Here is a 25314-nt window from a genome sequence, read left to right on the forward strand (position 1 = left end):
TGATCTGACTCTCTTATTACAAAATGCTTCTTTCTGTTTGGTTGACTCATGAGAGGATGTTGGAGGGATATTGTAGAGAGGAAAAAATCCTGTTAAATTGTCATTCGTACTTATTTCCCCTGCTGGCTTCCAGCCTAATACTGCAAAGTGGGGCGAGAAAAGGTGGCGGATATGCAGTCATGGCTACATGCACTAGTCTGCTTAAGGAGTGACACACCTACACAACACACACACACATTACACATTAGGACACACACTAAGCAATGTCATTAATGGCATCTCAATGACATGCAAATAAGTGCTTTCCCTAATTACATTGTATAAATCACAGTTTCAAGTCATGAATATGAATATGTATGAGGACAACCAAGTAAGTTAATGTCCAATTACCACTTGTGACTGATCTGTGTAATGTAGCCGCTTGACTCATTTGCTGCAGATGTGAGTTATGTGTCGATTTATTTATGTGATTAAGCCATCTTTTAAATCATTATGATGGCATGAGGTTTTGTTCGGTAGAAAAATGACACAACCCAAGTGGTGCAGACTTTGTGCTACTTCAGCTCATTCATGTAAAAGTGGTGTCCGTAGAAAATAAAATAAAAAAAGTTTTTAAAAAAAGTCGAAATATTGCAAAAAAGCCTGAATGAGTGGGTAAAGTCTGTGCATCGATAAAAGCAAAATGCGCCAAAATGCAATGGAAACAAACTTGGCGAATAAATCATGATGTACTCTGAGTTCTTTTAAATCAAAGCTTAAAACTGTTTGCTGCTGCCTTTTATTAAACCAGATAATGATGTTATACTGTAATATAACTTTTACTCTTGTGTGTTATATTCTATTTTAGCTTCTATCCTAGCTTTTATTTTTTTAGCTTGTTTTTATTTTCTAATCTTTAATGTTTTTATGTTTTTAGAACTGTTTTAATGATGTCTTAATGTTCTTTTGCACTTTGTCGCAATGTTCTTGAATGTTTATGTAAAGCACTTTGAATTGCCCTGTTGCTGAAATGTGCTCTACAAATAAAGCTGCCTTGCCTTGCCTTGCCTTGCCTTGCCTTGCCTTATGTGAAGCATTTAAACATCACTAGTCACTGAAACTGACAAAATCATCGGACTTGTGTGGACCAATGAGGGGACTGTCCTCAAATTAATCAGCCCGGTCTCACCAAATGGCGTATGAATGACACGATAATTTGTAAGTCATTTTGCACGAAATAACAGTGCATTTATTGCTTTTGGCGTGCCAAGTGTACACCATGTAGTCTGTACTGACTGCAATGCAAACGCATCTGCATGTATACGCTACACTCAGAGCTAGTGACGTAGAATATAAAGTGAGAGAGACTGCTTATGGTGGGCGGGGAGGTGGATGGGTCCAACAAACACAGGACTATCAACCAGGAGACCGGTGTTCGTGTCCCAAAGTGTTGAGTTGTTAAGTTACGTTTGTGACGTGCTTTCATTCGTTTACGTAGTTATTTTAAGCCCAATCATAACCTTTTTCCTAAACCTAACTAAGTGATTTGTTACCTAAACCTAACTGCGAATGTTACTGTAGTTTTGTCGCATAAACATAACCGTGAACTCGCGAAGAGCCCAAAATGAGTTATCATAACACGTGGAATGTTTTTAAAATGTTGTGCTATTTAAACGCCTTCCATGAGATTGGGTTGATTTAATACATGAAACAAACATAAATGCCATATTTCCATTGCATTTTTGCCATCTTATGACGTCCTCTTCCTCTGAAATGGTTTAATGGCACCCAACTGAAGAATTAGTGCCACCAAGTCTTTATCTTGATGAACCAACTCCTATTTATATAAGTAGTGGATGGAAAAGCACATTAATTAGCATTTTCTTATGCTGATTTTCTGGAAATTCAGTTGAAATTTAAGCTAAACTTGGATGGAAACTTGACAGTTGTCTTTTGTGACATTACCAATAGGAGTCACCAAAGTCAGACTTTTCAAATCCTACACATAAAGGCTTTAAAGTGGAAAAAAGGTATATTTTTAATATCAAACACTTGCCCTTTTAGTCTTGAAAGTTGGGTCTGAAATTTGTGCAACTTTCTCCTTAGTGGAGGATGGAAGCTATAGCCCGCTTGGATTCACAGTTACATTTGATTCAAATGATGACCTGACAAAAATAAATTGTCCACTGAAACTTCTCGAACCACTCCTGCACCATAATCCTCTTCTCTGTGTTGATTTGTATGTTTTAATATGTTCCAAGTATAAGATGCTTCCCCAATAATTTGCTAAATACGCTACTTCTGGTGGAGCTAAGGAGCTATAATGTGACACAGAAGTAGTGGAGAAGCCGAGTGTTAGGAATATACTGAACATAAGGACCACAGTAGAGAAGGGGATTATGCTGCAGAAATGATTTTATTACTTATTTTATTTCACCATGACTCTGGAGACTATTGGGATCCATTGTAACTGCTGTGCAAGTACACGCTGACCACAGCTGCCATCATCCAAGCGAGCTACAAGCCTTTCAGAGCCACATTTGCAAGCCCACAAGGGTGAGTTTTTTTGGAAGTGTATTCCATATTACCATTATGGGAGATATCCACAGTTGTACTAGATGCTCAATACATTCCGTTTTCATTTGTGCTGTACCCACTCCCCCCTCTCAACCTGCCTTGTTTCCCTGAATGCCTTTTGGCGCAAATGTAAAAGCCACAACGCAAATACAAATGCCACAACGCGACTGTAAAAGCCACAACGCAAAAGCAAAAGCTACAACGCAAATGGAAATGCCACAACGCGACTGTAAAAGCCAGTAATGAAAAAAATGAAAAGATGCCATCGTGTGAGCCGTACTGGTCAAAATGTAAAAGCTACAACTCAAAAGTTAAAGCCACAACGCAAAAGCTACAATGCAAATGTAAAAGCCACAACGCAAATGCAAAAGCCAAAAAACGCAAAAGCAAAAGCCACAACTCAAATGTAAAACCAGAAGTGAGCAACAACAGATGTTGACAATGAAACGGGCCGACTATCATTGTCGGCAGATCCCGGCTAATCCATACAGAAAGTGTTTTTAGAAACTTTTTTGATGTCCCCGACTGGCACGTTTCCATGCTTCATTTTATTAAATGTATCGATCCACGCTTCTCTTCAAGTCTATTTTTGTCGCATTTAGTAAATAGTAATCTGCATAGACAGCTGTTCAAATCACACAAATATCCCGCTGTATATGTGATATGAACTTATTAATCGTATTTATCAAGACTCCCAGTCTGCCTGTGAGCTCGCCTGTTTCACTATGATGCATTGTTATAGATTAAAGGCCCACATCTATGGGAGAGTCCCTAAAGTCCTCCCAAAAATATACTTATATTTTTGTAGCACACAGTAAACTTATTATCTTGAGTGCAAGTAAAAAAAAAAAAGAAAAATCTTTTTTGGGACCTTAAAGGCTCCACAGTATAAGGAGAATAAGGAGTTTTTCTTCCACCACCGAATAAGGGGGAAATATGCAATATATAATGCATATACATAAAATATAAATAAGCCCCACATTCACACCTTACACATCATGTTATGATATACTTATTAATGCATCAATAGATATAATCCAATGATATCATATATATAATTATGTAATGGGCCATTCCGCATACTTCAGGTACATTAAGTACATTTTGATGCAAATACTTTTGTACTTTTACTTTAGTAAAATTTTAAACGCATGACTTTTAGTTGTGTTGATGATACTGGACGACAAAATGGAGTGGTGGAAAATACTGTAATACTGCACACTGGTAACATACAGTGGCATCGTAAAATGGTGAAAATATGGCAAATTATTAAGCAAGGTGAACCTGTGGTCATCCATATACACAGAGCAGAGGTAAGCTGATTAATAATTGATTGCACATTTAGGACTTTCACTGTACTTTCTTGCTCTATGCATCATCATCAGCGCTGTGTTTTGACACAGGAAACACACGAGCCTAATGTTTCTCTATTTCCGTCTGTAACTCTGCCTCTCTCTGGCTTGGTAGGCGAGCACACATGGGAGAGAGCACATGACACAAGCGTCTAATAGCGGCATGATGCTGCACCTCATGCATATCTCATCAAGGGTAGTGTGCGGGGGTGTCACACAGCATGGTTAGATCTCGAGCTGTGAAGGTGAGAGGACCTCTTGATTAGCCTCCTTGTAAGTCTGCTGGATGGCATGTAGGAGCACATGCACCCATATATTACATCACAGTCTGAGCTCATGTCTACATGCTAGATTTTCAAAGAGGATAAATGAGACAAAGAATGGCAATCAAGTGAGCCTGTAGGGAGACCAGAGAGAAAAGAGACTTGAAGAGGAAGCCACGCACGGCAGTATTCAGCAGTCCTGAGCAATTGAAGCTGAAGTAGGCGAGATTGGAGCAAATATGATTAAAAAAAGTTATTTTTATAAAACGGTCGCTATATCCTGACAGTAGTACATGTGACAGGTAACCTGAAAAAATCATGTGCCTCTGGTGTCCTCCGGTGCTCCTAACGGCATCTGCGAGATTTCACAGACCGGAGGAAAACAAGCAGAAAGAGCTGATCTGAGGTCTGCTGTCTATCTGCTGTCTATGAGAGCCGGCTGTCAATCACTCGCGAACTCCGACCAAACGGTCAAACTAGGCAGCTCTGATCAAATATGAATCAATATTATGTTACGTTTAGGGATGCACCGATACCGATACTGTGCTCATGTACTTGTACTTGCAAAACGGCTCCGATACAACGACACCGATACCACTTTACGGTGGTGTGCCTGACCCCGCCGGGCCGGGATCCCACCTCAGCAGGCGTGCACCGGTCCTCACTTTCATTGCGCCACAGGGTTTTGCCTGCACCCTCTGACTCGCGTGTACGTCAAACTGGTCCGTGTTTCAAGACGGGTCGGGTGGGTTGCCGACATCGCCGCAGACCCCTGCCGCCTTTTACGTGGGCCGAGCCCCGATCTGGCAGCACGGCGCGGTTGGGGCGCACTGAGGACAGTCCACCCTGGTCGACAGTCGCACCGGGAGCAGGGAGTCCCGTCCCTCCCCGGCGGGGAGAGAGGGCGCAGCGAGCCCTTTGTCCACGGTGCGGTGAGATCCGGGCGGGGAGCGCTGTAAAGCTGCGGCCACGAGCCACCTTCGCCCCGAGCCTATCCAAGCCAACCTAGAGCAGGTCACGGCGCATCGCCTCGTATGAGGGACTCCCCAGCCTGCCGTGTGTCGCTCACACCCTCCAGCTGGCTGTTAACAGTGTCTTTTGACACAGAGAAGTACTCGTATCGGTACTCTGTATCGGCGAGTCCCCAAATGTAAGTACTTGTACTTGTTCTCGGTCTGAAAAAAAGTGGTATCGGTTCATCCCTAGTTACGTTAATGCCCATTTCACTCCTCAAATGTTTTCAGAATCATCTTGTAGTGTACGGTTTAGCTAGAAAATGAGAAAGTTTGTGACGCTATATTAACTGGTGGGCATGCAGAGGTTGAGGGGCTGGTATTTCAAGCAGTTATAAAGATGTTTTCAATTCAATGTATGCTCACCAATGCAGGAGCTCCCATCGAGCAGGTAGGAGCCATTGTCATGGAAACCACTTCTGCATTCACAGTGGTACCAGCCGGGCAGGTTGACACAGCGGGAGTGGTTGTGGCACTCAATCAGGCCCTCTGCACACTCGTCAATATCTGAGGACACAAACACAAACAGTGGCGTCAGCATCAGTTGAATTTATTTTCCCAGCAACAAACCTAAACCTGAAACTTCAGCTCATTTGTGTGTCTGTCTTTTTGCCCGTTCTTTGATCTGTGCTGGTTACAACAGCGGAGGTTGATCTAATCAGAGCAAACCGCCGCCCCAACAGCAGAGCTGGGTCAGCGGCTGCCCACATTAGACAGCCAACATCTCTGCAGTCTGTCACAGCAGGGATCAAAGTCTTTCGGAAATCACACCATTTGGCAGCAGAGTTGTTTCCTCCGTGCACTTTTCTGTTTCGTCTTCCCCTCGCTCATTCTGCCGTTTCTACTCAGGCTTGCTTTGTTTCTGGTGTGCGGCGTGCATACACATGCCCAGCCCAGAGGCGTTAGGTCTTCGCTCCTTCTCGGGGGAGTAAATCTCTCTCATCCATTATGTATGGTGTGAGCTCTGCTCCTCATCTGCAGCTACTCTCGCTTCTGGCTGCAAGACCCGACCTGTGCGCACACCCTGATGGTTAAAGCGTGACCTTCAGTCACACCTTCAATCACCTAAATGGGAACTGCGGCAAACGGGGAAAGGTAGTGAGGGACGGCCCGTTAAGTGTCACGTCTGTGTATATCTCACGTGGTTGCTGACGGGCGGAAAACCCCACATTTTCAAGCAAATCAACATGAACAATGAACTCGGTCAAAACCGAGTATATAGTATCTGGACTGTGTACGGTCAGTCTGGGAATTTGTGGCTAAATTGTTATACACATAGTCAGTGGTCATGTCTATAATGTTAAATCCAGCGGTAAATGTCCACTAGGTCCAGCGAGGACACTAGGGGACGCGCTGCTCCACTCAACTGGCAGTTCAAGCGGTGACGTACCCTCTCGTGGAATGCACTCGATTGGTCCCTGGATTTCTGCTCGCCGTTTCAAACAGGAAACAACATGGCGGCCTTCTTGTAAGCTTTCTGTTAATCCGTCTAACACCAAAATCTACTTCTGAAAACATTTTAAGCAAGAAATAGGTGATGCCACTGCTGAATCTCATTTCATTTTAAAACTAGATCCCCTAGTTTGACAGATTGGTCGTAGTTTCGTGAGCCGGACGCGTCGCGTTGGACATTTGCATAAAGGAGTGTTCCCCGCCTTTTCATTTTGAAAGAGCAACGGCCAATGAGGACACTCCAACACTCGGCCGACCAATCGTGTAACTTCATCACTCAGTCAGTCGCTCAGTGATCGACTTTTGCGTTTGTAGGGCCGGCCCTCTGCGGTCCAGCCAAAAAGTGCATTAGTTTGTAGCTTGACCAGCAAACATTGTTCATATCATGTAATGGATTTTAAGAGTAGTTTGTATAAGCGAGTGAGGGTTGTAGAGTTTCGTCAGTTTAAAGAGTATTCATGTAGTCTGTCACAGCAGTACAAGCAATGATACAAGTGTAGCGACATCTTGCTGACAAAGAAAGTTGAGATATGGGCTTTGTAACTTCAGAGCTTCAAAAGCTGCTAATTTCTTAGGGATCTAATTGACTGTGGCTTTATAGTCACTATCATGAATGACAGATCCCACATAAAGTAAATGAATTGTTTAAAGAGAATATCAATATCAATGTTATCTTTAGTTTCTTATATGCCGTCCATTTGGATGTATTGAGATTACTTCTAACAATATACAACATAAAAACAGGAAGAATAAATGTTGAGCTGTTTGAGGATAGTTTCAGTAGTTTCTCTTTGCTAACAGTCTTTGCGCTAAGCTATGCTAAACAGGACAAATCTCTTCACTGAATACATTTACACTTGTCAGCTTGTGGAGCTTAGGCAAGTAGTGTAGTTCCATTTAAAGTAAATACTATTTATGCAGCGCGGAGACACGGATGTATCTTTTCAACAAATTAAATTGTGTTTCTCAGTTGAATAACACAATTCTCATTTCTTGTTTTCATTTACACTTCACTTTTACGATACCAGACAGCTAGTTTTCCTCTTTGAGAAAGTTGTAATACACGTTCTCTCCAAACACATGTTGCACAATTACAAACTTGTTTTACCATTTCATACTTTCCACTGAGAACAAACACACAATGTGAAGCAGACCAGTGTGAGTCCATCAAAACAATTTTTTTTTTTGACAATATGGATTTTAGTTAAAGGAACAGTGTGTAGGATCTGGTGGTATCTAGTGGTGAGGTTGCAAAAAGCAACACACTGAAGTCTCTCCTGTGTGCCAAGCATGCAGGTGAACTACGGTGTCTGACGCAAAAATGCGAATGGCGAATAGAGCCAGTTGTTGTAAGAGTAGCGTAGGTCAGAGCCAGTGCATGGAGTGCGTGTACGTGGCAAGAGAGAGTGCGTCGGTGACAGGAGAGAGTAACGTTATGACTCCGGCCCAAAACAGTGTTGGGTTTGTCCGTTCTGGGCTACTGTAGAAACATGGCGGTGCAACATGGTGGACTTTGTGAAGGGGACCCGCTCATTCTAAGCTAACTGAAACACAACAATTCTTAGTTCCAGGTGATTATACAATAAGAAGAACATAGTTATCAATATTATATTCCATTTCTGCCATTAGATCCCGCTAAATGTTGCACACTGGAAGGAGATAGGCAAATATAACATTTTGTAAAAATGTTTTTGAAAAGCTTATATTTATAGTTTTGACTGTGAGTTACAGTTAAGTGGCATGACTAACTGATGGATTACTGTACACTGTATTACTGTATTAAGAAACCAGAAACAAACTTAAAGCGCAAGTTTAAAATGAGAGAATAAAGTATGGCATATTGCCTTTTTATGTCTAATATACAACACGTTGAACTACCTTGTTGTTGAGATGTGCTACACTGCTAATAAAGCAATAAACCTGCTTTATAGAGAGGGGGGTGGTGTGACTTGTTTAATTTTGACCCAGATACATTTAAGCAAAAAAAACACTGCAGTTGCCCCTACCACACACTGTATTTCTGTATATACAGCTGATACTTCGAGAACAGCTTATATATTACGTCACCATATAGCTAGTTTCTCTATCCGTAGAAAAAAAAAAAATGGCCTTCTGATCTTGTGCTGTTAACATTTTCCTGTTGCTCCAGCTGTGTTGTGAAAGTCACAGTTGATACATTTGGTCCTGTCTTAAGATCACACACATATACACACACACATATTTATCTCTATACAGATAGCAGTGTGTGTGGTGTGGTTGTGTCGTTAGCTTGGTGTGCTGTAGGTAATAAGACGTGACAGCTGCCGGGAGGGCTGCCCTCTGTCAGCCTCTCAGGTCAGAGATCCGGTCAGAGCTACACCAAAAGATTCCCTCTCTGACATCCCACTGAAACATACCGAGATTAGAGGTGACTGGTGGCTGAGAGCAGCTAACCCTTCAACAAAAGAGCAGTGCTGTGCGTGTGCATGAGAGGGCACACGTCCACGTGCTTGTTGCCGGTTATACTGCATCCAGCAGCGATTATATTCCTTCAGTTGGAGATTCAATGCATCATTAACTTTCAAATAAACCGACCCTGATTCAGTTTAAAAGGATAGATTTTTATACCTCCAAATTATTAAATTGTGAAAAGTAAAGTGTGGACCAGATTATACACCAAGGGGAAAAAAAACTATTCAAAGAATGAAACTTCTCAAATCGATGCGGTTGGCTCCTCAACCCACAAGTTGATACGCATCACAATAAAAGAATGTTTTTTGCATCTCTACTGCAGACATATGAAAAGTGCTGAGATTGGTTAAAAAACTATGCTATCCACTCGGATCCCACCAGCCTCTGTGCAGGTGGCAGGTGCCCACTCCGAAGTCAAAAACAAGATCCCTCACTGGCTTCCCATCCACAACCACAGCTAATTGTGTTCATCAGAATACCTGACCAAACACCAGAGGTCCTGCTGCCGGTCAGACAGTCTGTCCCATAGAAATAAAATAGGAGTGGAATGGTCATTGAACGGTTCGCTATGGTTATTTACCTAGTACAAAATAAATTGTTATTAGTTATGGTGACAACAGAACCCACGTCAATGGGGTTGTAAAGTCGCAGCTCGCCGGGAAGAGAACGGACAGCAGCTCCCGGAGACAGCTGGCTGACTAGTTAGCTAGGTAGCTTGTCCCTCTCCGAGGCGGACTGGCAGAGGGACCGTTGAGACCCGGTGCTGCCGCTGTTCTGTTCATTTTCTCTAATCAGTGCAGCCTAAGAGCCAACCCAGCCAGCTGTCCGCTAGCTAGCCAGCTATCTTCCAATTCCACCATGATCCAACGCCACACTGCTTACAGAAAACCAACCGAACAAAGTTGTCCCTCATCTGACGACAGCACTGTTTTTTCCTCCGCTGTGACAAGTGTGTGGATGAAACACAATGTAATTTGACTCATTTACATTTTCTGTGTTTCGTAACGTTAATACTCGTTTAGTCGTCGTTACTGCAAAACCTCACCTCAGGGAGTCCGTGACTCGCCGCAAATCGATTTTGTTTATGCAGAAGTCAGTCCACTACGACGATCGCTATGGCAACGGTACATAAATATGGCTGCCGCTCTGACCTACACTGATTTGAATGTGAATGTCCGATCTACTCCTAAATTCTAATTCTATGCTCTGTCCATTTTTGTACTTGTACTGATACGTTTGTACTGTAGCTGTTTGTCGGTGAGGATTTTCTTTTCCAACAGTGTTGTTTTTATGAAGGAAAAAAAATGATTGAGGCACAAACCAGAACAATGACATAACATTCAAATATGGCAATTCATTTAATAATACTCCTTGGTCCTTGGGAAAACAAAGGAAAACAAACAAAACAGGATACACCAGTGACAAAAAAACAGGATGCACCAGTGACAAAAAAGGTGTAGCTCGGTTGTGATCAGATCAGATAATGTATTGAATTTAATTTGTGGCTGTTTGACTTTACAGTCTCTTGTTAGCTTAAAATTCATATACACATAGAATGAAGGCATTCAGAGAGGTAGGCAGTGAAGAAACACATATACAGCATCTTGAAATAAGAATCACAATGAAGAGAAAATAACAGCCTTGCAAAACTAATTATGTTATTAATGGCATATTATATTTGTTGAACATTTTATGATTGCAAAGCTGTCGGGGTTCTGTCCAAACACTGTCTTTATTTAACCCTGCATTTAACGCTACAGATCACAGCAGCGATTGGTCACTGTGGTGACAACGAGCTGTCGGCAGCTCTAATATACACCATGTAGTATAATTTGTCGCTGTAACTATTCAAATTACTTGTTTGTCACAGCAAGTAATGCACAGCGCTTTGTGCAAATTAGGATCATGGCACAATGATTTAATCAAAATGAAGCAATATTTGTTATTTATTCACTCATCCATTCTTTTTTAATTGGCTGATGTACAGACTTTCTACTTTTGCATGTTTGCAGACTCCACATTCTGTACCTTCAGTATGGAGTCTCATGCAAAACACTTCCCTGTTTTGCATAAACGAACGGAAATGTTTATGTTCTTTGTGGAGAGAGCTTTGTAAGGCACAAAAGCAATAACGCCCAGTTGGAACATCTACAGTGCACAAACAACTGCCAGCCTTCCTAATAACAATAATTCTGCCCTGCTCTCCAACGCATATGTCCATAATTTATGAAAAGTGGCTCATTATAACTAAGATGTTTTTCACTGCTACTACAAAATGCTACCACTTTAATTGGGAGGTATAGGAGGTGCTGCAATTCTTCTTTTATCTTCTGAGAGAGAAATACTCATTTTGTTGTCTGTTAAGAAATATGATATTTAACATGTATTTCTCTGCCTCTCCCAGTTTCATCTATCTTTGGCTTCTCTGTATTTCACAGAGGACAGTGACACGTGTGTCATTATTTTGACTCTGTACACTACAGTACTACATTTAAAACAATGACTATGCAATTAAACCCTCTACTTTCAGCTTCAAGAGTATGTGAAGGTGTTTCAATCTATACTGGGTGAACAGCGTAGGAACAGTAACTTACTATAGGACAATACAGCAGAACAATGACACAGACAAAACAACCAAGACGTTTTCTTTAGTGCCAAACAGTGGAATGTTATTGACTGTCAGATCACCTGATCCCAACACAGCTGTGCAAGAAGCGGTGTTGATTTAGTGCAGCAGAATCAGTTTGCACATCTGGAATAAGTACAGAAATTTGTAGGTGTGGGGGAAAAAAAAAATCGACTCACCTATGTATCAGGGTTTTTTTGTTGTTACGATTTTGAAATCCATTTTTTAATGCCAGAATCGATATATTTGCTTAATTTGAGTTTATCCGGAGGTAGAAGGAAGTTACCGCTTTTATTGTTGTAGTCTGAGTAACGTGACGTCATATCTGTTTCAAAAACCAAAACAAACGAGCCTGCCGCAGTGAGCCGAAACAAAAAAGTAGAAAACGGCGGAGAGTCTGCGTGGATATAAAACATAATGCCTCCTACCACGGTCGTCTCGGAGGTATAAAAAATCAGTGTATTATGTCATAAAAAAATAAGTCATAAAACAATTATAGTATATGTCATAACTAGAATTAACGCCTTGTGATTGTATGTAGAAATTCCTTCTGGGCATTCCTGAGATATCGCGTTCACAAGAATGGACCGGACAGACAACCTGAAAACACAATGCCTCCGTGCCAACGACAGCCGTGGCCAGAGGAATAAAGACGTCATAGAATATAAATAATAAGTCATAAAAAAGACATAGCATAGAAGGTCATAAAAAGTCATAGTATATTAAGTAATAAAAATGTCATTAAAAATGGATTTCATCGCATAGTATGTCATAAACTTGAATTTAGTTATCTCGAGACACTTTTCATATAGAGCAGGTCTAGACTGGTCTAGACTGATCTAGACATACTGTATGCCTCCGCCAACCAGTCAAGTTGCAGTTTACATCTATGTCTGTCTCAAATTTCATTGCTTCACCATTTTATCCTATTACACATTTCTATGAAATTGCCATAATTAGCACATTAATTCTTGAGTTATGGCCAAAAACCTGTTTTGTGAGGTCACAGTGACCTTGACCTTTGACTACCAAATTCTAGTCAGTTCATCCTCAAGTCCAAATTGATATCTGTGCCAGATATAACACAATTCCCTCCATGCATTCCTGAGATATTGCTTTCACAAGAGTGGGATGGACATGAGGTCACAGTGACCTTGAACTTTGACCACCAAAATCGAATCAGTTCATTATTGAGTCAGGGTGGACATTTGCGCCAAATTTGAAGAAATTCCCTCGATATGTTCCTGAGATATTACGTTCACAACAATGGGGCGGACATGAGATTGAACTGACCTTTGAACACCAAAATCTATCTAGTTCATCATTGAGTCAGGGTGGTCGTTCTAAATCTGAAGAAATTCTGTCCAGGTGTTTCTGAGATATCTCTTTCACGAGAATGGACGGACAGTTGAACAACCCGTAAACATAATGCCTCCAGCCATAGCTATCGTCGACGCAAAGGCATAAAAAGTTATAGTATAGCATGTTATTTTGAAAAAGTCATAAAAAGTCATAGTATAGTTTGTCACGCCAACCAGTCAAGTTTAAGTTTATCCATATCTGTAAAAAACACATGTACACTGGACAGGCAAACTTCCATGACTCCCCCAACTACCTCAGCGACCTCTGCCAAGGATATGGACAAGCCTTCCCCTGAGTCTTCAAACTCTGCTTCCTCTACGGAGGACGTGTTGGTCGTGTTTAGGACCAACAAAGTGCTCTTACCACTGCTCAACGATATCCCCAGTCCGGGTCAGTAGTTCTCCTCGCCTGCTGAACACAGCCTGAGTCCTGCTTTCCCTCTCTGAGTCGTCTAACGGTTTGCCAGAACTTCCTTGAGGACAACCGAAAGTCCTTCTCCATGGTCTCCCCGAACTCCTCCCACAACCAGGTTTTTGCTTCTGCGACTGCCTCAGCTGCAGCCCTTCTGGCCAACCGGTACCTGTCAACTGTTTTATAGATAGTATAGTATCGAAATAAAAGGCATAGTATAATATGTAGAAAACAGAGTCATAAAAAAGTTATAGTATATTATTGAGTAAAGAGACTTTTTTTTCGACAATACTATACTATGTATATATTATTAAGTATGTTGAAAAAAGTCACATTATAGTATGTAAAAAAAGTCATAGTATAGTATGTCAAAAAAGAAAAGTCATACTATAGTATGTCAAAAAAAGTCATAGTGTAGTATGTCGAAAAAATAATCATAGGATAGTATGTCAAAAAAAGTCTTAGTATAGTAAGTCGTAAAAAAAGGGATATTATAGTATGTTGAAAAAGTCACAGTATAATATGTTGAAAAAGAGTCATAGTATAATATGTCGAAAATAGTTACAGTATAATTGGTTGAAAAAAAGCCATAGTATAGTATGTCTAAGATAGGCATAGTGTAGTATGTCGAAAAAAAGGTAATATATAGTATGTCGAAAAAAAAAGTCATAGTATAGTATGTCGGAAACACGTCATAGAATAATATAATGAAAAAGTCATAGTATGTCAAAAACAGTCACAGTGTCATAAAAGTCACATTATAGTATTGAGTAAGGTAAAGACTTTTCTTTTCAACAATACTATACTATGTATAAATTATTTTGTCTATATTATAGTATGTTGAAAAAGTCTTAGTATTGTATGTCAAAAAAGTCATAGTACAGTATGTCGAAAAAATAGTCATAGTATAGTATGTTGAAAAAAAGACAGAATAGTATGTCGAAAAAAGGTTATAGTATAGTATGTTGAAAAAAAGTCACAAAAAAGTCATAGTATGGTACGTTGAAAAGTCATAGTTTAGTATGCCGAAAAAAAAGCCATAGTATAGAATGTCATAAAAATGCCATGAAAACTATAGTATAGTACATCATACAAAAGTCATAAAAAGTCATAGCATAGTATGTCATAAAGTAATTAAAAAAACATAGTATAGTATGTCATTAAGTCATAGTCTATGCCATTAAAATGTCATAAAAAGTCATAATATAGTATGTCATAAAAAGTCATAATATAGTATGTCATAAAAAAGTCATAGTGTAGTATGTCATAAAATATAAAAAAATTATTGTATAGCATGACATTAAAATGTCATAAAAAGGCATAGTAGGGCATGTCACAATAAAAAGTCTATAAAATAAGAAAAGAGGAGGTGAAACTGAAAACCTGAACTGAAAAGATGATCGGAGACCCGTGATAATCCACTGCACCAATTGTGTAGCACATAAATAACTAATTCCACCAGGACTCTGAATCTCTTTTTATAGAGAGCACATGTTATTTAAAACCCCATTCATCACTTGCCTAGTAAGACCTTTTTATTGAGATGTAATAAAAGCTCATTTCATTCGCACACAGTCAATAATTCCTGTTGCTCAATAGTCTTATAAAGCTATTTGTTAGCTGGTGTGCACGTAGAAGCGTATGTGTGAACAGCCCTCCATACGCTTTGTCTCTTGCAGTCAAGTGGACAGGTGACCTTCCTGCGGTATAAAGTACAATATGCTCGAGTACACACACGCACACACACACACACACACACACACACACATACACTCCATCAATCTTTGTTACAGCCACAGGAAGGAAAGCAGCCAGACAGCATATCACATTTCCCTCTGTTTCCTTCCATTACAATGCAAACGAGAGCACTTAGTACTTTCTGCAAGGGCTTCACTTCTGCCCCGTCTGTGGATTTTCCCAACGGGGGTACGTGAAGACTTTATGACAGCCCGGACTGAGAAAAGCTGTGAGTTTTGGCTCACGGAGGAAACGGGAATGAATCCACACATAGTTAAAATAATCCCCGAGCTCTCGGGAGAATCCTCCGGCCTGCCGAGCTTTACATAATTACCCTTATCTCAGCCCTACTAACCTACTGAAATGACATCGCGGAAAATGTCACGAGGGGCATTTACAGTAATGTGCCTTCAGACAGAAACAACAAACAAGGTCTGTGCTTGTTGCTACCTGATAGTCTGTGACCAGTAAATGTGCATAAAATTAACAGCCTGCCGGATTAAAGGAGCAGTTAAAGTGACCACAGGACACAGCCGAGCACTTACGAATGCATGCTGCGCTATACAGCTACTGATATTTTCACAAGTTAACATGTTCCTCTTATAAAATGTCTGTTTGCTACAGCAACTTCTTGTTGTCATGATACAGTATGAACAGGAAGGAGATTAGGTGTGTGTAGGTCTTTAAAAGTTGAGCTAGTAAGCATAGATGTGGTGATTTGCAGGTCAAAAGACAAGTTATTCATAGATCTAGGTTACATATAACTGATGTTTCAACAGTGTTTAAACAACTTAATTCCAGTGTGAAGCAGATCCTAAAAAACATTTTTAAAGATAATCACTGAATTGCTGTTGACACGACAAATAAATGCAACCTGTACGTCTTTATTTTCAAATGATACCAGTATCTTTACTCTAGCTTTCAAACTGAGCCCGCTACAACCACCAAAAGATCAATTGCATTAATGCGTTAAAGGAATTATTATCGAATTTGCGTTAACATGTTATTATCGCGTACAAAAAAACACAAAACTAGTTGGTTAGGTTTGGTAAAAAAACATCATGGTTTGGCTTAAGTTATTAAGCTACGGCCATAAATTAAAATAAGTGAATATTTAGTTTACTTTTAGTTTCACACAGGAGAAAACCGCTGTCTCCTGGGTGAAAGTCTTGTGTTGACCCATCCACCACCCTGACCTCCTCCCTACACGGACTTCCACAGATTATCATTACAAACGCATTAGTGATACGTCCCTCAAAACAGAATTCACAATGCAGTTTCCTTTGCATGGGAACGTCATTTTTAAGAGACAAGGCTGACTGGAGATTTCTTCACGGCCAGTATACAGTAAACGCACCTTATACCGTTTATACAGATTGGAAACGCCTTTCCCCCCACTGCTGCTGCTACTGTCCATATCCTGACATATCAGTCACACTGAAGCAAACTTGTGGCACCTGATTCACAAAATGCATCAACTCTATCCCAACCACATATTCTACAGTACAGTGTGTGCATCACATTGACTTCTATGACAAAGAAGTAGTACGTACTTCACAATGTGTGAACCGGGAGTTCGTCGTTAGGTCAGCTGTTCAGTTTTTGATCCTTTTGGAGTAAAGTATTTCATAAAATAAACCCCAAGGATCAAACAGAGGATCTGTGGCAAGGAGCGGGTCAATGTGGGAGAGAGGATGAAAGAGATCGGCTCCGTTCCCATCGGCTTTATATTTAGATGCTCTTAACCTCCCGCTGAGCTACAGTATATACACCACCGAGGAGAGAAGTCAGTGGAGCTGTGATGTGACACAGGAAGGAAAAGAGAGAGGGAGATGGAAGTGGAGACAGACAACAGAGATGTAGAGACAGGTTGAGAGTGAAACTCAGAGACAGTCACAGAGAACATGTAGTGCACCGAGGTAAAACAAGAAACTTCTGTAAAGCTCGTACATGGTGCCTGCAGCAAAACTCCACCAAAGCCTGAAGGCACTTTAAGGACATCTAAGTACTTTACTTCCATTTTACTTAGCCTACATAACATGTGCAATCAGCTGTTCTCATAAGCTGGTCACATATATCCAATAGCACAGTGACACACCTACATTGTTAGCCTTACATTATTATCATACTGCTGCTGGCTGTTTTTAAAGGTCCCATATCATACTCATTTTCAGGTTCATACTTGTATTTTGTGTTTCTACTAGAACATGTTTACATGCTGTAATGTTCAAAAAACACATTATTTTCCTCATACTGCGTGCATCAATATACCTGTATTTACCCTCTGTCTGAAACGCTCCGTTTTAGTGCATTTTAATGGAATTGCAACGGAATTGCATTGCTAGGCAACAGTTTGGGTCCATGTTTACTTCCTGTCAGCTGATGTTATTTACATACACTGTAACAGGAAATAAACTGGGACACATTTAGAATGTTTACGTTTAAAACCGTGTAATGGTTTAAATATTGTATATTTGTGACATCACAAATGGACAGAAATCCTAACGGCTTGTTTCAAACGCCCAATTTCTGAATATGGGCTGTGTGTATTTCTCGTATATTGAGCGTTTTGATAGTTTAACAGTATTTATAAAGCACTTAAACCTGCTTTATAATGTAAAAGGCCTGAGAATCTCAGTTTGTACATTATGGGACCTTTAAATAAGATTCTCTCTCTGCCTTTAGTACGTTCATGCTGCTGTTACGTGCACCCCTCCACCTCCCCATCAGCCTACCAGTCTCAGCAGAATCATCTGCTGCCACCATCACCAGTGTCTGGACTCCATGGGGGATTTATCTTGCTGCTGCTGCTCAGGGCAGACGCCCCTCAATTACAAATCTCCCCGTAGAGTCTAAGCTCAACACTATCACATAATAAACAATTCTCTAAACTTCATTCACTTGTCTCTCCTGATTGAAATAGAAACACATACAATGAGTAGCTGTGATATAGACCGTATTGTTAATGCTTCATAGACACTTGAAACCTTTTCAATACTCTTTCAGTGTTTCAACTTCCGCCACAGCTTCATTTTGAAATATTACTTATACAAACACATTTCAGAAACACACAAATCAGCATTTTAAGACATTTATGCTGCACTCAATATTTCAGCTGCAAGTTTTCAGCGGAATCAAAGAATGTACCCATTTCTAGTTAGATATAAAGATGTTAAACGTGCTACAGATTCAGCCACCTATACTTTCCAATTCCAGCCGACTTCCAGCCTATTGCCAGCCCGATCCCAGCTAGTTCCCAGCTAATTTCCAGTCACTAAATTCCAGTGTAAACAGGCCTTCATTCAATTGCAGGGTATTCTGTGCCTGATGCGTGTTCCAACTACGCACAAACTGACAGAGAGCTAACAAACAGGTGTAAAGTTAAAGTGTTTTCCTGAGTCCTCTTTTCTCTTCTTCTTTCATTGTAAAACTGAAACAATACAACTTTACAATGCTTTTGTTACAAACTGTTCTCAGAATACAGCACAAATTAATTTCCATTGCTTATAAATAGCCTCCATGCACACACTATGACAAGAAACTACATTTTCGGCTTAGTTTAGCAAAATAAATTATCACAAATTACTTTGTTTTTAATCCAAACGTTTGAAGTCCAAATTATTTATATGCAAATTAAGACAAAACACAGAAGAAGTAGCAAAACTTACAAGCAAAGGCTCTCCAAGGCACAAAGGTAAAGGAAAAAAGGGAGAGAACCCTTCAATCTGACCGCATGGAGAAATTCTTAAACACTATAGCATTTCCTGGTTGACCTCTAACCTATGATCCCATGATCTGAACTGACCACTGAGAAAACACTTTACAGTTACAACAAACTGCTACATAAAATGAATGTGAAGGCTACAGAATGTTTGCCATGACACACCATGATGTGGCGCTTCCTTCACAAAAACACATAAACCAACTGAAGCACAGACGTTTCTTTGTTTATAGGCCATGGTTTGCACTGTATGTTTCTCAGACTTACAGTACAGTAGTTGTTAGTTTATTTCTTTCTTCGTTCAAAAGCCATTGTCAGTTTGTCTTGATACCGCTGCTTCCGCGACAACGCCGTTGGTTGGGACCGCGTTATCGGCTGTAATCGCCATATGAGGGTAATGCAGATGCACTAACATGCACTGAACCTGTCCTTAAGCTGGCCTGGCTATGTCAAATAAGCACAGAGAAGCTCGAATTACAACACACAGAGAGGGATAGTGACTTCGTTCTCTGCTCAGGTAGACATTACTCCTATAACTTTACATGCCAAATAGTTGTTTGCTGCTATATTAACGCTCTGTATATCACATTTAGCACCTTTAAGGATTTGGTTCATATGTTATCTGGTCATTGGTGATGCATATGTAAGCCTACGGTTAGTAGAAAGCAGGACCTGTTGTTCTGCAGCTTCTGCAAATGGTATATATACATGAAGGAAGAAACAGTTTGACACCCGGAGACAGACACCGATATTGACACAGAGAGACAGAGTGATTTTGCACTGCATCACATCTGTAGCAGCCTCGGGCAGCAGCCAGAGGGCCACAGGGAGGAGCCTCATTAGAGGTATGAGTCTATATTTTGCTTCCTAGGGAGGAAAGCTGCATTCTGTACCTCATCCGCTCCTCACTTTATTTGCTTCTTTGCATAATCTTTTCCTGCCCTCACCCCCTCTAAAGTGGGTTCAAAGAGAAGCAACAGAACCATTTTGCAGATGCAATGAAGTCATTTTTCAAACCTATCCTGCATTTAGTTGGTCATCAAAATTTAATTTACAGGCACAGATGTAAAGTCCGTGCCAAGTTGCAACGTCGAAACGTTACGTTCAGGATATGAAATGTCTTTTTCAGAGAGCAGCACTGAGGAATTAGCTTGCCACATTAATTAATTAATAGATATTTGATGCTGTTTATTGGGAGGTTAATTAGTCCGTGGTTGATTGCTTTCATAAAACTGTGTTGCACGCTGATTGCCAATGATTACCTCTCAGCAGTTCATATGCTCAGACATGAGAGTATATCTGAATTGGTGTTAGTATTGGGGTTATTTTCTCCACAACAACGTAAAAAGTGTTTGGAAAGAAAAGAAGAAGTTTATGATTTAACTACAAAGTGACATGAACTATTATTATTTTGTATTTCCTTGAATTTGAGGTAAGTGAGGTGAGAGTTGAGGAAGCTCGGATTACGACACACACAGGGGGAGAACAACTTCATTCTCTGCTCAGGTAGACATTACTCGTCTATATCTTTACATAGACAATAGTTGTTGGCTGATATACTAATGCTCTGGATATCGTATAGAGAACATATAAACTGATACAAAAATAATATCTCTCAACCATCACTTATGACCCACTAGAAACACACTTCTAGAGACCCTGCTCTATAACTGCATTTTCTTATTTCGCTGTGGTCGGGACGTTTCTTGGCGACAACCTCTCTAAAAAACATACCAAAAAAAGTGCCAGATCATAAGCCCACATCCAAGAGAAAGCTACGAAAATGACACAGCGCGGAAAAAAACTCAAATATAGCGAGGCAAATTGTCAAACTGACAACAGGGGGGGGGGCAACTTTGAATTTTGTGTTTACAAACCGCAACCGACAAATCCTACTCATTGTGCCTTTAAGACGTGCCATCTAACCTAATTAAGTTTAATCATGGTTTAATTTGCCATATACAATGTGTAATCTTGTGGAGGGGGGACACAGTTTTCATTATCCTTTTGCAAAATCAATACAGAATTAATCACAAAGAAACATTTTGTGTAATTCTTACACTTAATATGATCCGCTCCCTGGTGACTGGTGCTTTCCGCGTAGCGTTATCCACAGACAACACAAAACTTGTGATGAAGATAGCGAATGTATTCCAGGGGGACTACAGCAAGCACACTGCTTTACACATTAACAGAACCTATTAGGACCGACAACAGTACCCGCATGCAGAGCAATTTATGTCTCCAATAACGTGCACATGTAAGTGTAACCTTGCATCTAAAGGGAAACCATGGCGAACATGCTCGAATAGCTGACCTGTGACTGTGGTGCTCTATGAGAGCAGGTTGATCACCTCTGTAAAATGAGACCGCAGAGATAAAAGGCTTAATAACAGAAGAGAGGTGAGGTGAGGTGAGGTGAGGAGAGGTGAGGAAGATAAATGAGAGGAAAACAGGAAGAAGACAATGGGGGAGCAAAGGGGAGGATGAGAGGAGAAGAGAGAAAGGTGTGGACGAGAAGAGGCAGCGGAGGATATGGGGAAAGAAAAAGGAGAAGGGAAGGAGAGGAAATGAGAAGAGCATGGGAAAGAAAGCACAGGTGGAAAGAGGGAGAGGAGAAGAGGAGAGGGGAGGAAGAGATGATGAAGAGATGGAGGAAAGAAGAAAGGGAAAAGAAAAGGAGAAGAGGAGTAGGGGTAAGTAGTCGACGAGAAGAAAGATAGAGGGAGGGGAGAAAGAAGGGAAATAAAGCTGAGGGGGGAAAAAGGAGAGAAAACAGAAAGAAAATGGAGGAGGAAAAGAGAAGCGGTGAAGACAGACAAAGAGAAGAGGGGAATGAATGGGAGGAAGGAAGGGGTAAGGGGGGACGATACTGTAATAGATGAAATGAAGGAAGAGGAGGAAAAGCAAGAGCGAAGTGGAAGACATAGGGAAAGGATGGAGGAGAGGTGAAAGGAAAGAGGGGATGAGAAAGGAGGAAAAAATGGTAGTAGCGAAAAAGTGGGAGGGGAGGAGAGCAAGGCGGGGGAGGCAAAAGGAAGAAGGTGAGGAAGACAGGAAGGTGGAGACGGGAATAGAGGAAAGGATGGAGGAGAGGAGAGAGGAAGGAAAATGGAGGAGGGGATGGGAGGAAAAGGAGGGAATGAGAAAGGAGGAGGAGGAGAGGAGAGAAGAATTAGCTGTCCTTGTCTACAGCTCTCATGGGTCCAATTTAAACACACGGCTTTAGAGATGGAGCATTAAAGTGCATGTGTGTGTGTGTGTGAGAGAGAGAGTGAGTAAGAGAGAGAGAAGAATGGAGAGAGAGAGACAAAGGGCAACTGCTGAGCCCTCACACCGACCTAATGACCATTCCTCTGATGTCACTTCTGAACTCGATAAAAAACAATTCGATGCTCCAGCTGAGCTTTAATTAGGAGGGACAACCGGACAAGCAGGACAGGTGAGGGGGGTCAGGCGAGTTCCTACCTGTCTCACAGCGGCGTCCCGTAAATCCTGAGGGACAGACACACGTGTTGGGAGATACACAGGTCCCGCCGCTCCTGCATCCCTCCTCACAGAAAGCTAGAAAGAGAAAGAGAAATGGATTATAGTTCAGTTTGTCTTCATATCCTGGATATCACAGCAGCAGCCGCACAAAAAAAAAGGCTTTGAATTCATGCTGTTTAAGGTTTCATGAAGGCATTAGAAAGTGCAAAGTGGTTCCTCTGACTATGTTTAAAAGCACTGTCATACTTTCATATCTTTTTGGTGTTTTTATCTTTATATGTGTGTGTGTGTGTACTCGAGATGTGGAGCGCCATGGAGCTGGCACCTGATAAAATATTATCACGAGATCTGAAAAGAGGCACTTCACCATTACCGACATCACCTGATACACAGCTCCAAACTGTAACCCGTCCTACTCCAATTCATTGATCGATTCACTTCAAGGGTCTTCTAGGGTGTCTGATGTGAAATTAGTTTTTTTAAAGTGGTTATCCTCTACATGACAACTTCTCCATGTGGGTGTTAAAGAATCAGAGTTACAGTAAGTGATGCTAAAAAAAGGCCCCATTGGTAAAAACGTCTTTGAGCAAGACTGGAGACAGTGCTGTCTTTTTTTTTTTTCAAAAGATGCACTTATCAATGTGTTTAAATTAGGGCTGTCAATCGATTAAACATTTAATCAGAGGACATTTAATCAGAGGACAGAAAAAAACAACTCTCTAAATGAATGATAATGTTACTCAGCATGTTGTGGAGTTCCTGTGTCCCCCAGTTGACCACAAGATGAAGAAAAAAAAAACATTTGCACAGCTTTTCACTTTTTACAAATTATTACAAGGCATTCCAGACAAATATTTAATGAGCTGGTAGCATCAAAACTTCCAATGCACTGTTCAGTCGATGGCTTTTTACTGACTTTCTGTAGCCTACCTGTGGAGCTACACCGGATACAGCAACCCACTTGCCAGAACATTTTTTGGCATCGGACGTTTCTGTAAACCGCAGATACATTGGCGTTTCTGAACCAAATATACGTTTCATATACGTTTCATATCAGCCTTGTATCATGCCTGCAGAAATGCAATGCCAACATTGTGAAATGATTGGTTGGGTTTAGGCAATAAAATTACTTAAAGATCATGATTTGTGTTCAAATACTAATGTGACAACCATAACAACGCAACAAAACCATTATAGTTAGGTTTAGGAAAGAAGTACATGGTTGGGCTTAAAACTACTATGTTTTTACAGTGAAAATGACACTGAACGTTGTGAACACGGGACACGAACGAACAGCTGATTGTAACGTGATGCACGGGACACGAACAACGGTCTACTGGATGAAAGTCCTGTGTTTGTTGGACCCATCCACCTCCTCTCCCGCCTGCCCACCATGTCTCTTTTCGCTCTTTAAACTATTCCACTCGCTCTGACCGAATGCAAAAATGTCGGCATTCAACGTATCCCTGGTTTGCAGAAACGTTCAACAAGTAAGTGAAAACATGTAGAACACAATGTTGTGTTGTCTGTCTATTGAAAGCATTGGTTGAAATTAACAGTTGTAAAGCTTCTGCCACCTAATGCTATTCCTGCAAAACTGAAATGAATATTATAATCTGTTCTTTAGTGGGTTTAATCTAAAGGCTTGGTTGTTGTACTGGTAGGACAGCACGAGAATGTAACAGATTTTATTGTGGATACTCGAGCTCGGCTCCAAGGTAAGTGCACTACTTTTATATAGCACATTTATCTTGAGAAGAGTGCAAGCACTTTACAAAGCCTCACATTCACCCACGCACAGACACACACACACACACACACACACACTGATTGTGGCGGAGCTGCCATGCAACATCAGGAGCACATTTGAAGATGAGTGTCAAGGACTGTGCCTGCTCTACCACCTGAGCTACAGTTGTACTATACTATATAAGAAATGTGATAATCCTGGCATTCATGGAATTGCTACCTCACATTCTCTCTTCTACGATGTATTTTATGAGTGCTCAGTGTTGCTGGTAAGGCCGTGGCACCATGCATACAAATAATACAAGTTATGTTTACCTAAATGACAAAATGGATAATTTGTCAGTGCCTTCCAAAAACGATCCACATGGCTGTTCCAAAAAAAGACTGAACAGCTTAGTCTTTATGGCTGAAAATAAACCAGTGTTGATGGCAGATGGGGCGCTAACCGTGATCTCCGTTAACAAAATCATACACTTCCTACAATCGACCATCCAGACCTAGTTTAGACCTCCTTCCCACAGTAAATACTGGGTCATACCAGAACAGGCTATTCTAATAACTGTTCTTAGCTATTGCTTCGGAAAGTAATGCACTATAATTTGTATATAACCCACATAATCAATTTGTATGTAATGCACGTAATTGTGAGCTAGGACATGACGTAGTATAAAGAGCAACAAACGGCGAGTAGGGAGGAGGTCGGGTTGGTCTAAAATCACAGACTTTAACCCAAGAGACCACAGTTTGAGTCCCGTGTGAAACCAGAAGTCAACATTGATTTATTTGTCAAGTAACTTCCGTACTTAAGTAACGCCACTTCCGTAGTTATTTTAACCCAAACGCTGACATATTTGTTACGTAACGTCCGTACTTAATTAACGCCACTTCCGTAGTTATTTGAACCCAAACCACAATCTTGTCCTAAACCTAAACAAGAAGTTTTGTTTCCTAAACACTGCAAGGACTTGCACAAGTAGTATAAAGAGCAACAAATGGCGAGTAGGGAGGAGGTCGGAGTGGATGGGTGGGGTCTAAAAACAGACTTTAACCCAAGAGACTACTGTTTGAGTCCCGTGTGAAACCAGAAGTCAACATTGATTTATTTGTCACGTAACTTCCGTACTTAAGTTAC

At 40.8% G+C, this 25314-nt stretch overlaps 1 protein-coding gene across 1 annotated transcript in view; it reads right to left on the reverse strand.

Moving 5' to 3' along the window:
- The window catches only part of LOC119500673 (protein kinase C-binding protein NELL1-like), a 384179-nt gene that overhangs the window by 21056 nt on the left and 337809 nt on the right, over nucleotides 1-25314 (reverse strand). Inside the window, exons 15-16 of the mRNA XM_037790521.1 lie at nucleotides 22413-22508; nucleotides 5551-5691 (exon numbers count right to left, since the gene is read on the reverse strand). Of these exons, the coding sequence (XP_037646449.1) occupies nucleotides 5551-5691; nucleotides 22413-22508 (237 nt within the window). The remainder of the gene's footprint in view (nucleotides 1-5550; nucleotides 5692-22412; nucleotides 22509-25314) is intronic.

Source organism: Sebastes umbrosus, chromosome 2 (genome assembly GCF_015220745.1).
Source record: "Sebastes umbrosus isolate fSebUmb1 chromosome 2, fSebUmb1.pri, whole genome shotgun sequence".
Taxonomy (NCBI): Eukaryota; Metazoa; Chordata; class Actinopteri; order Perciformes; family Sebastidae; genus Sebastes; species Sebastes umbrosus.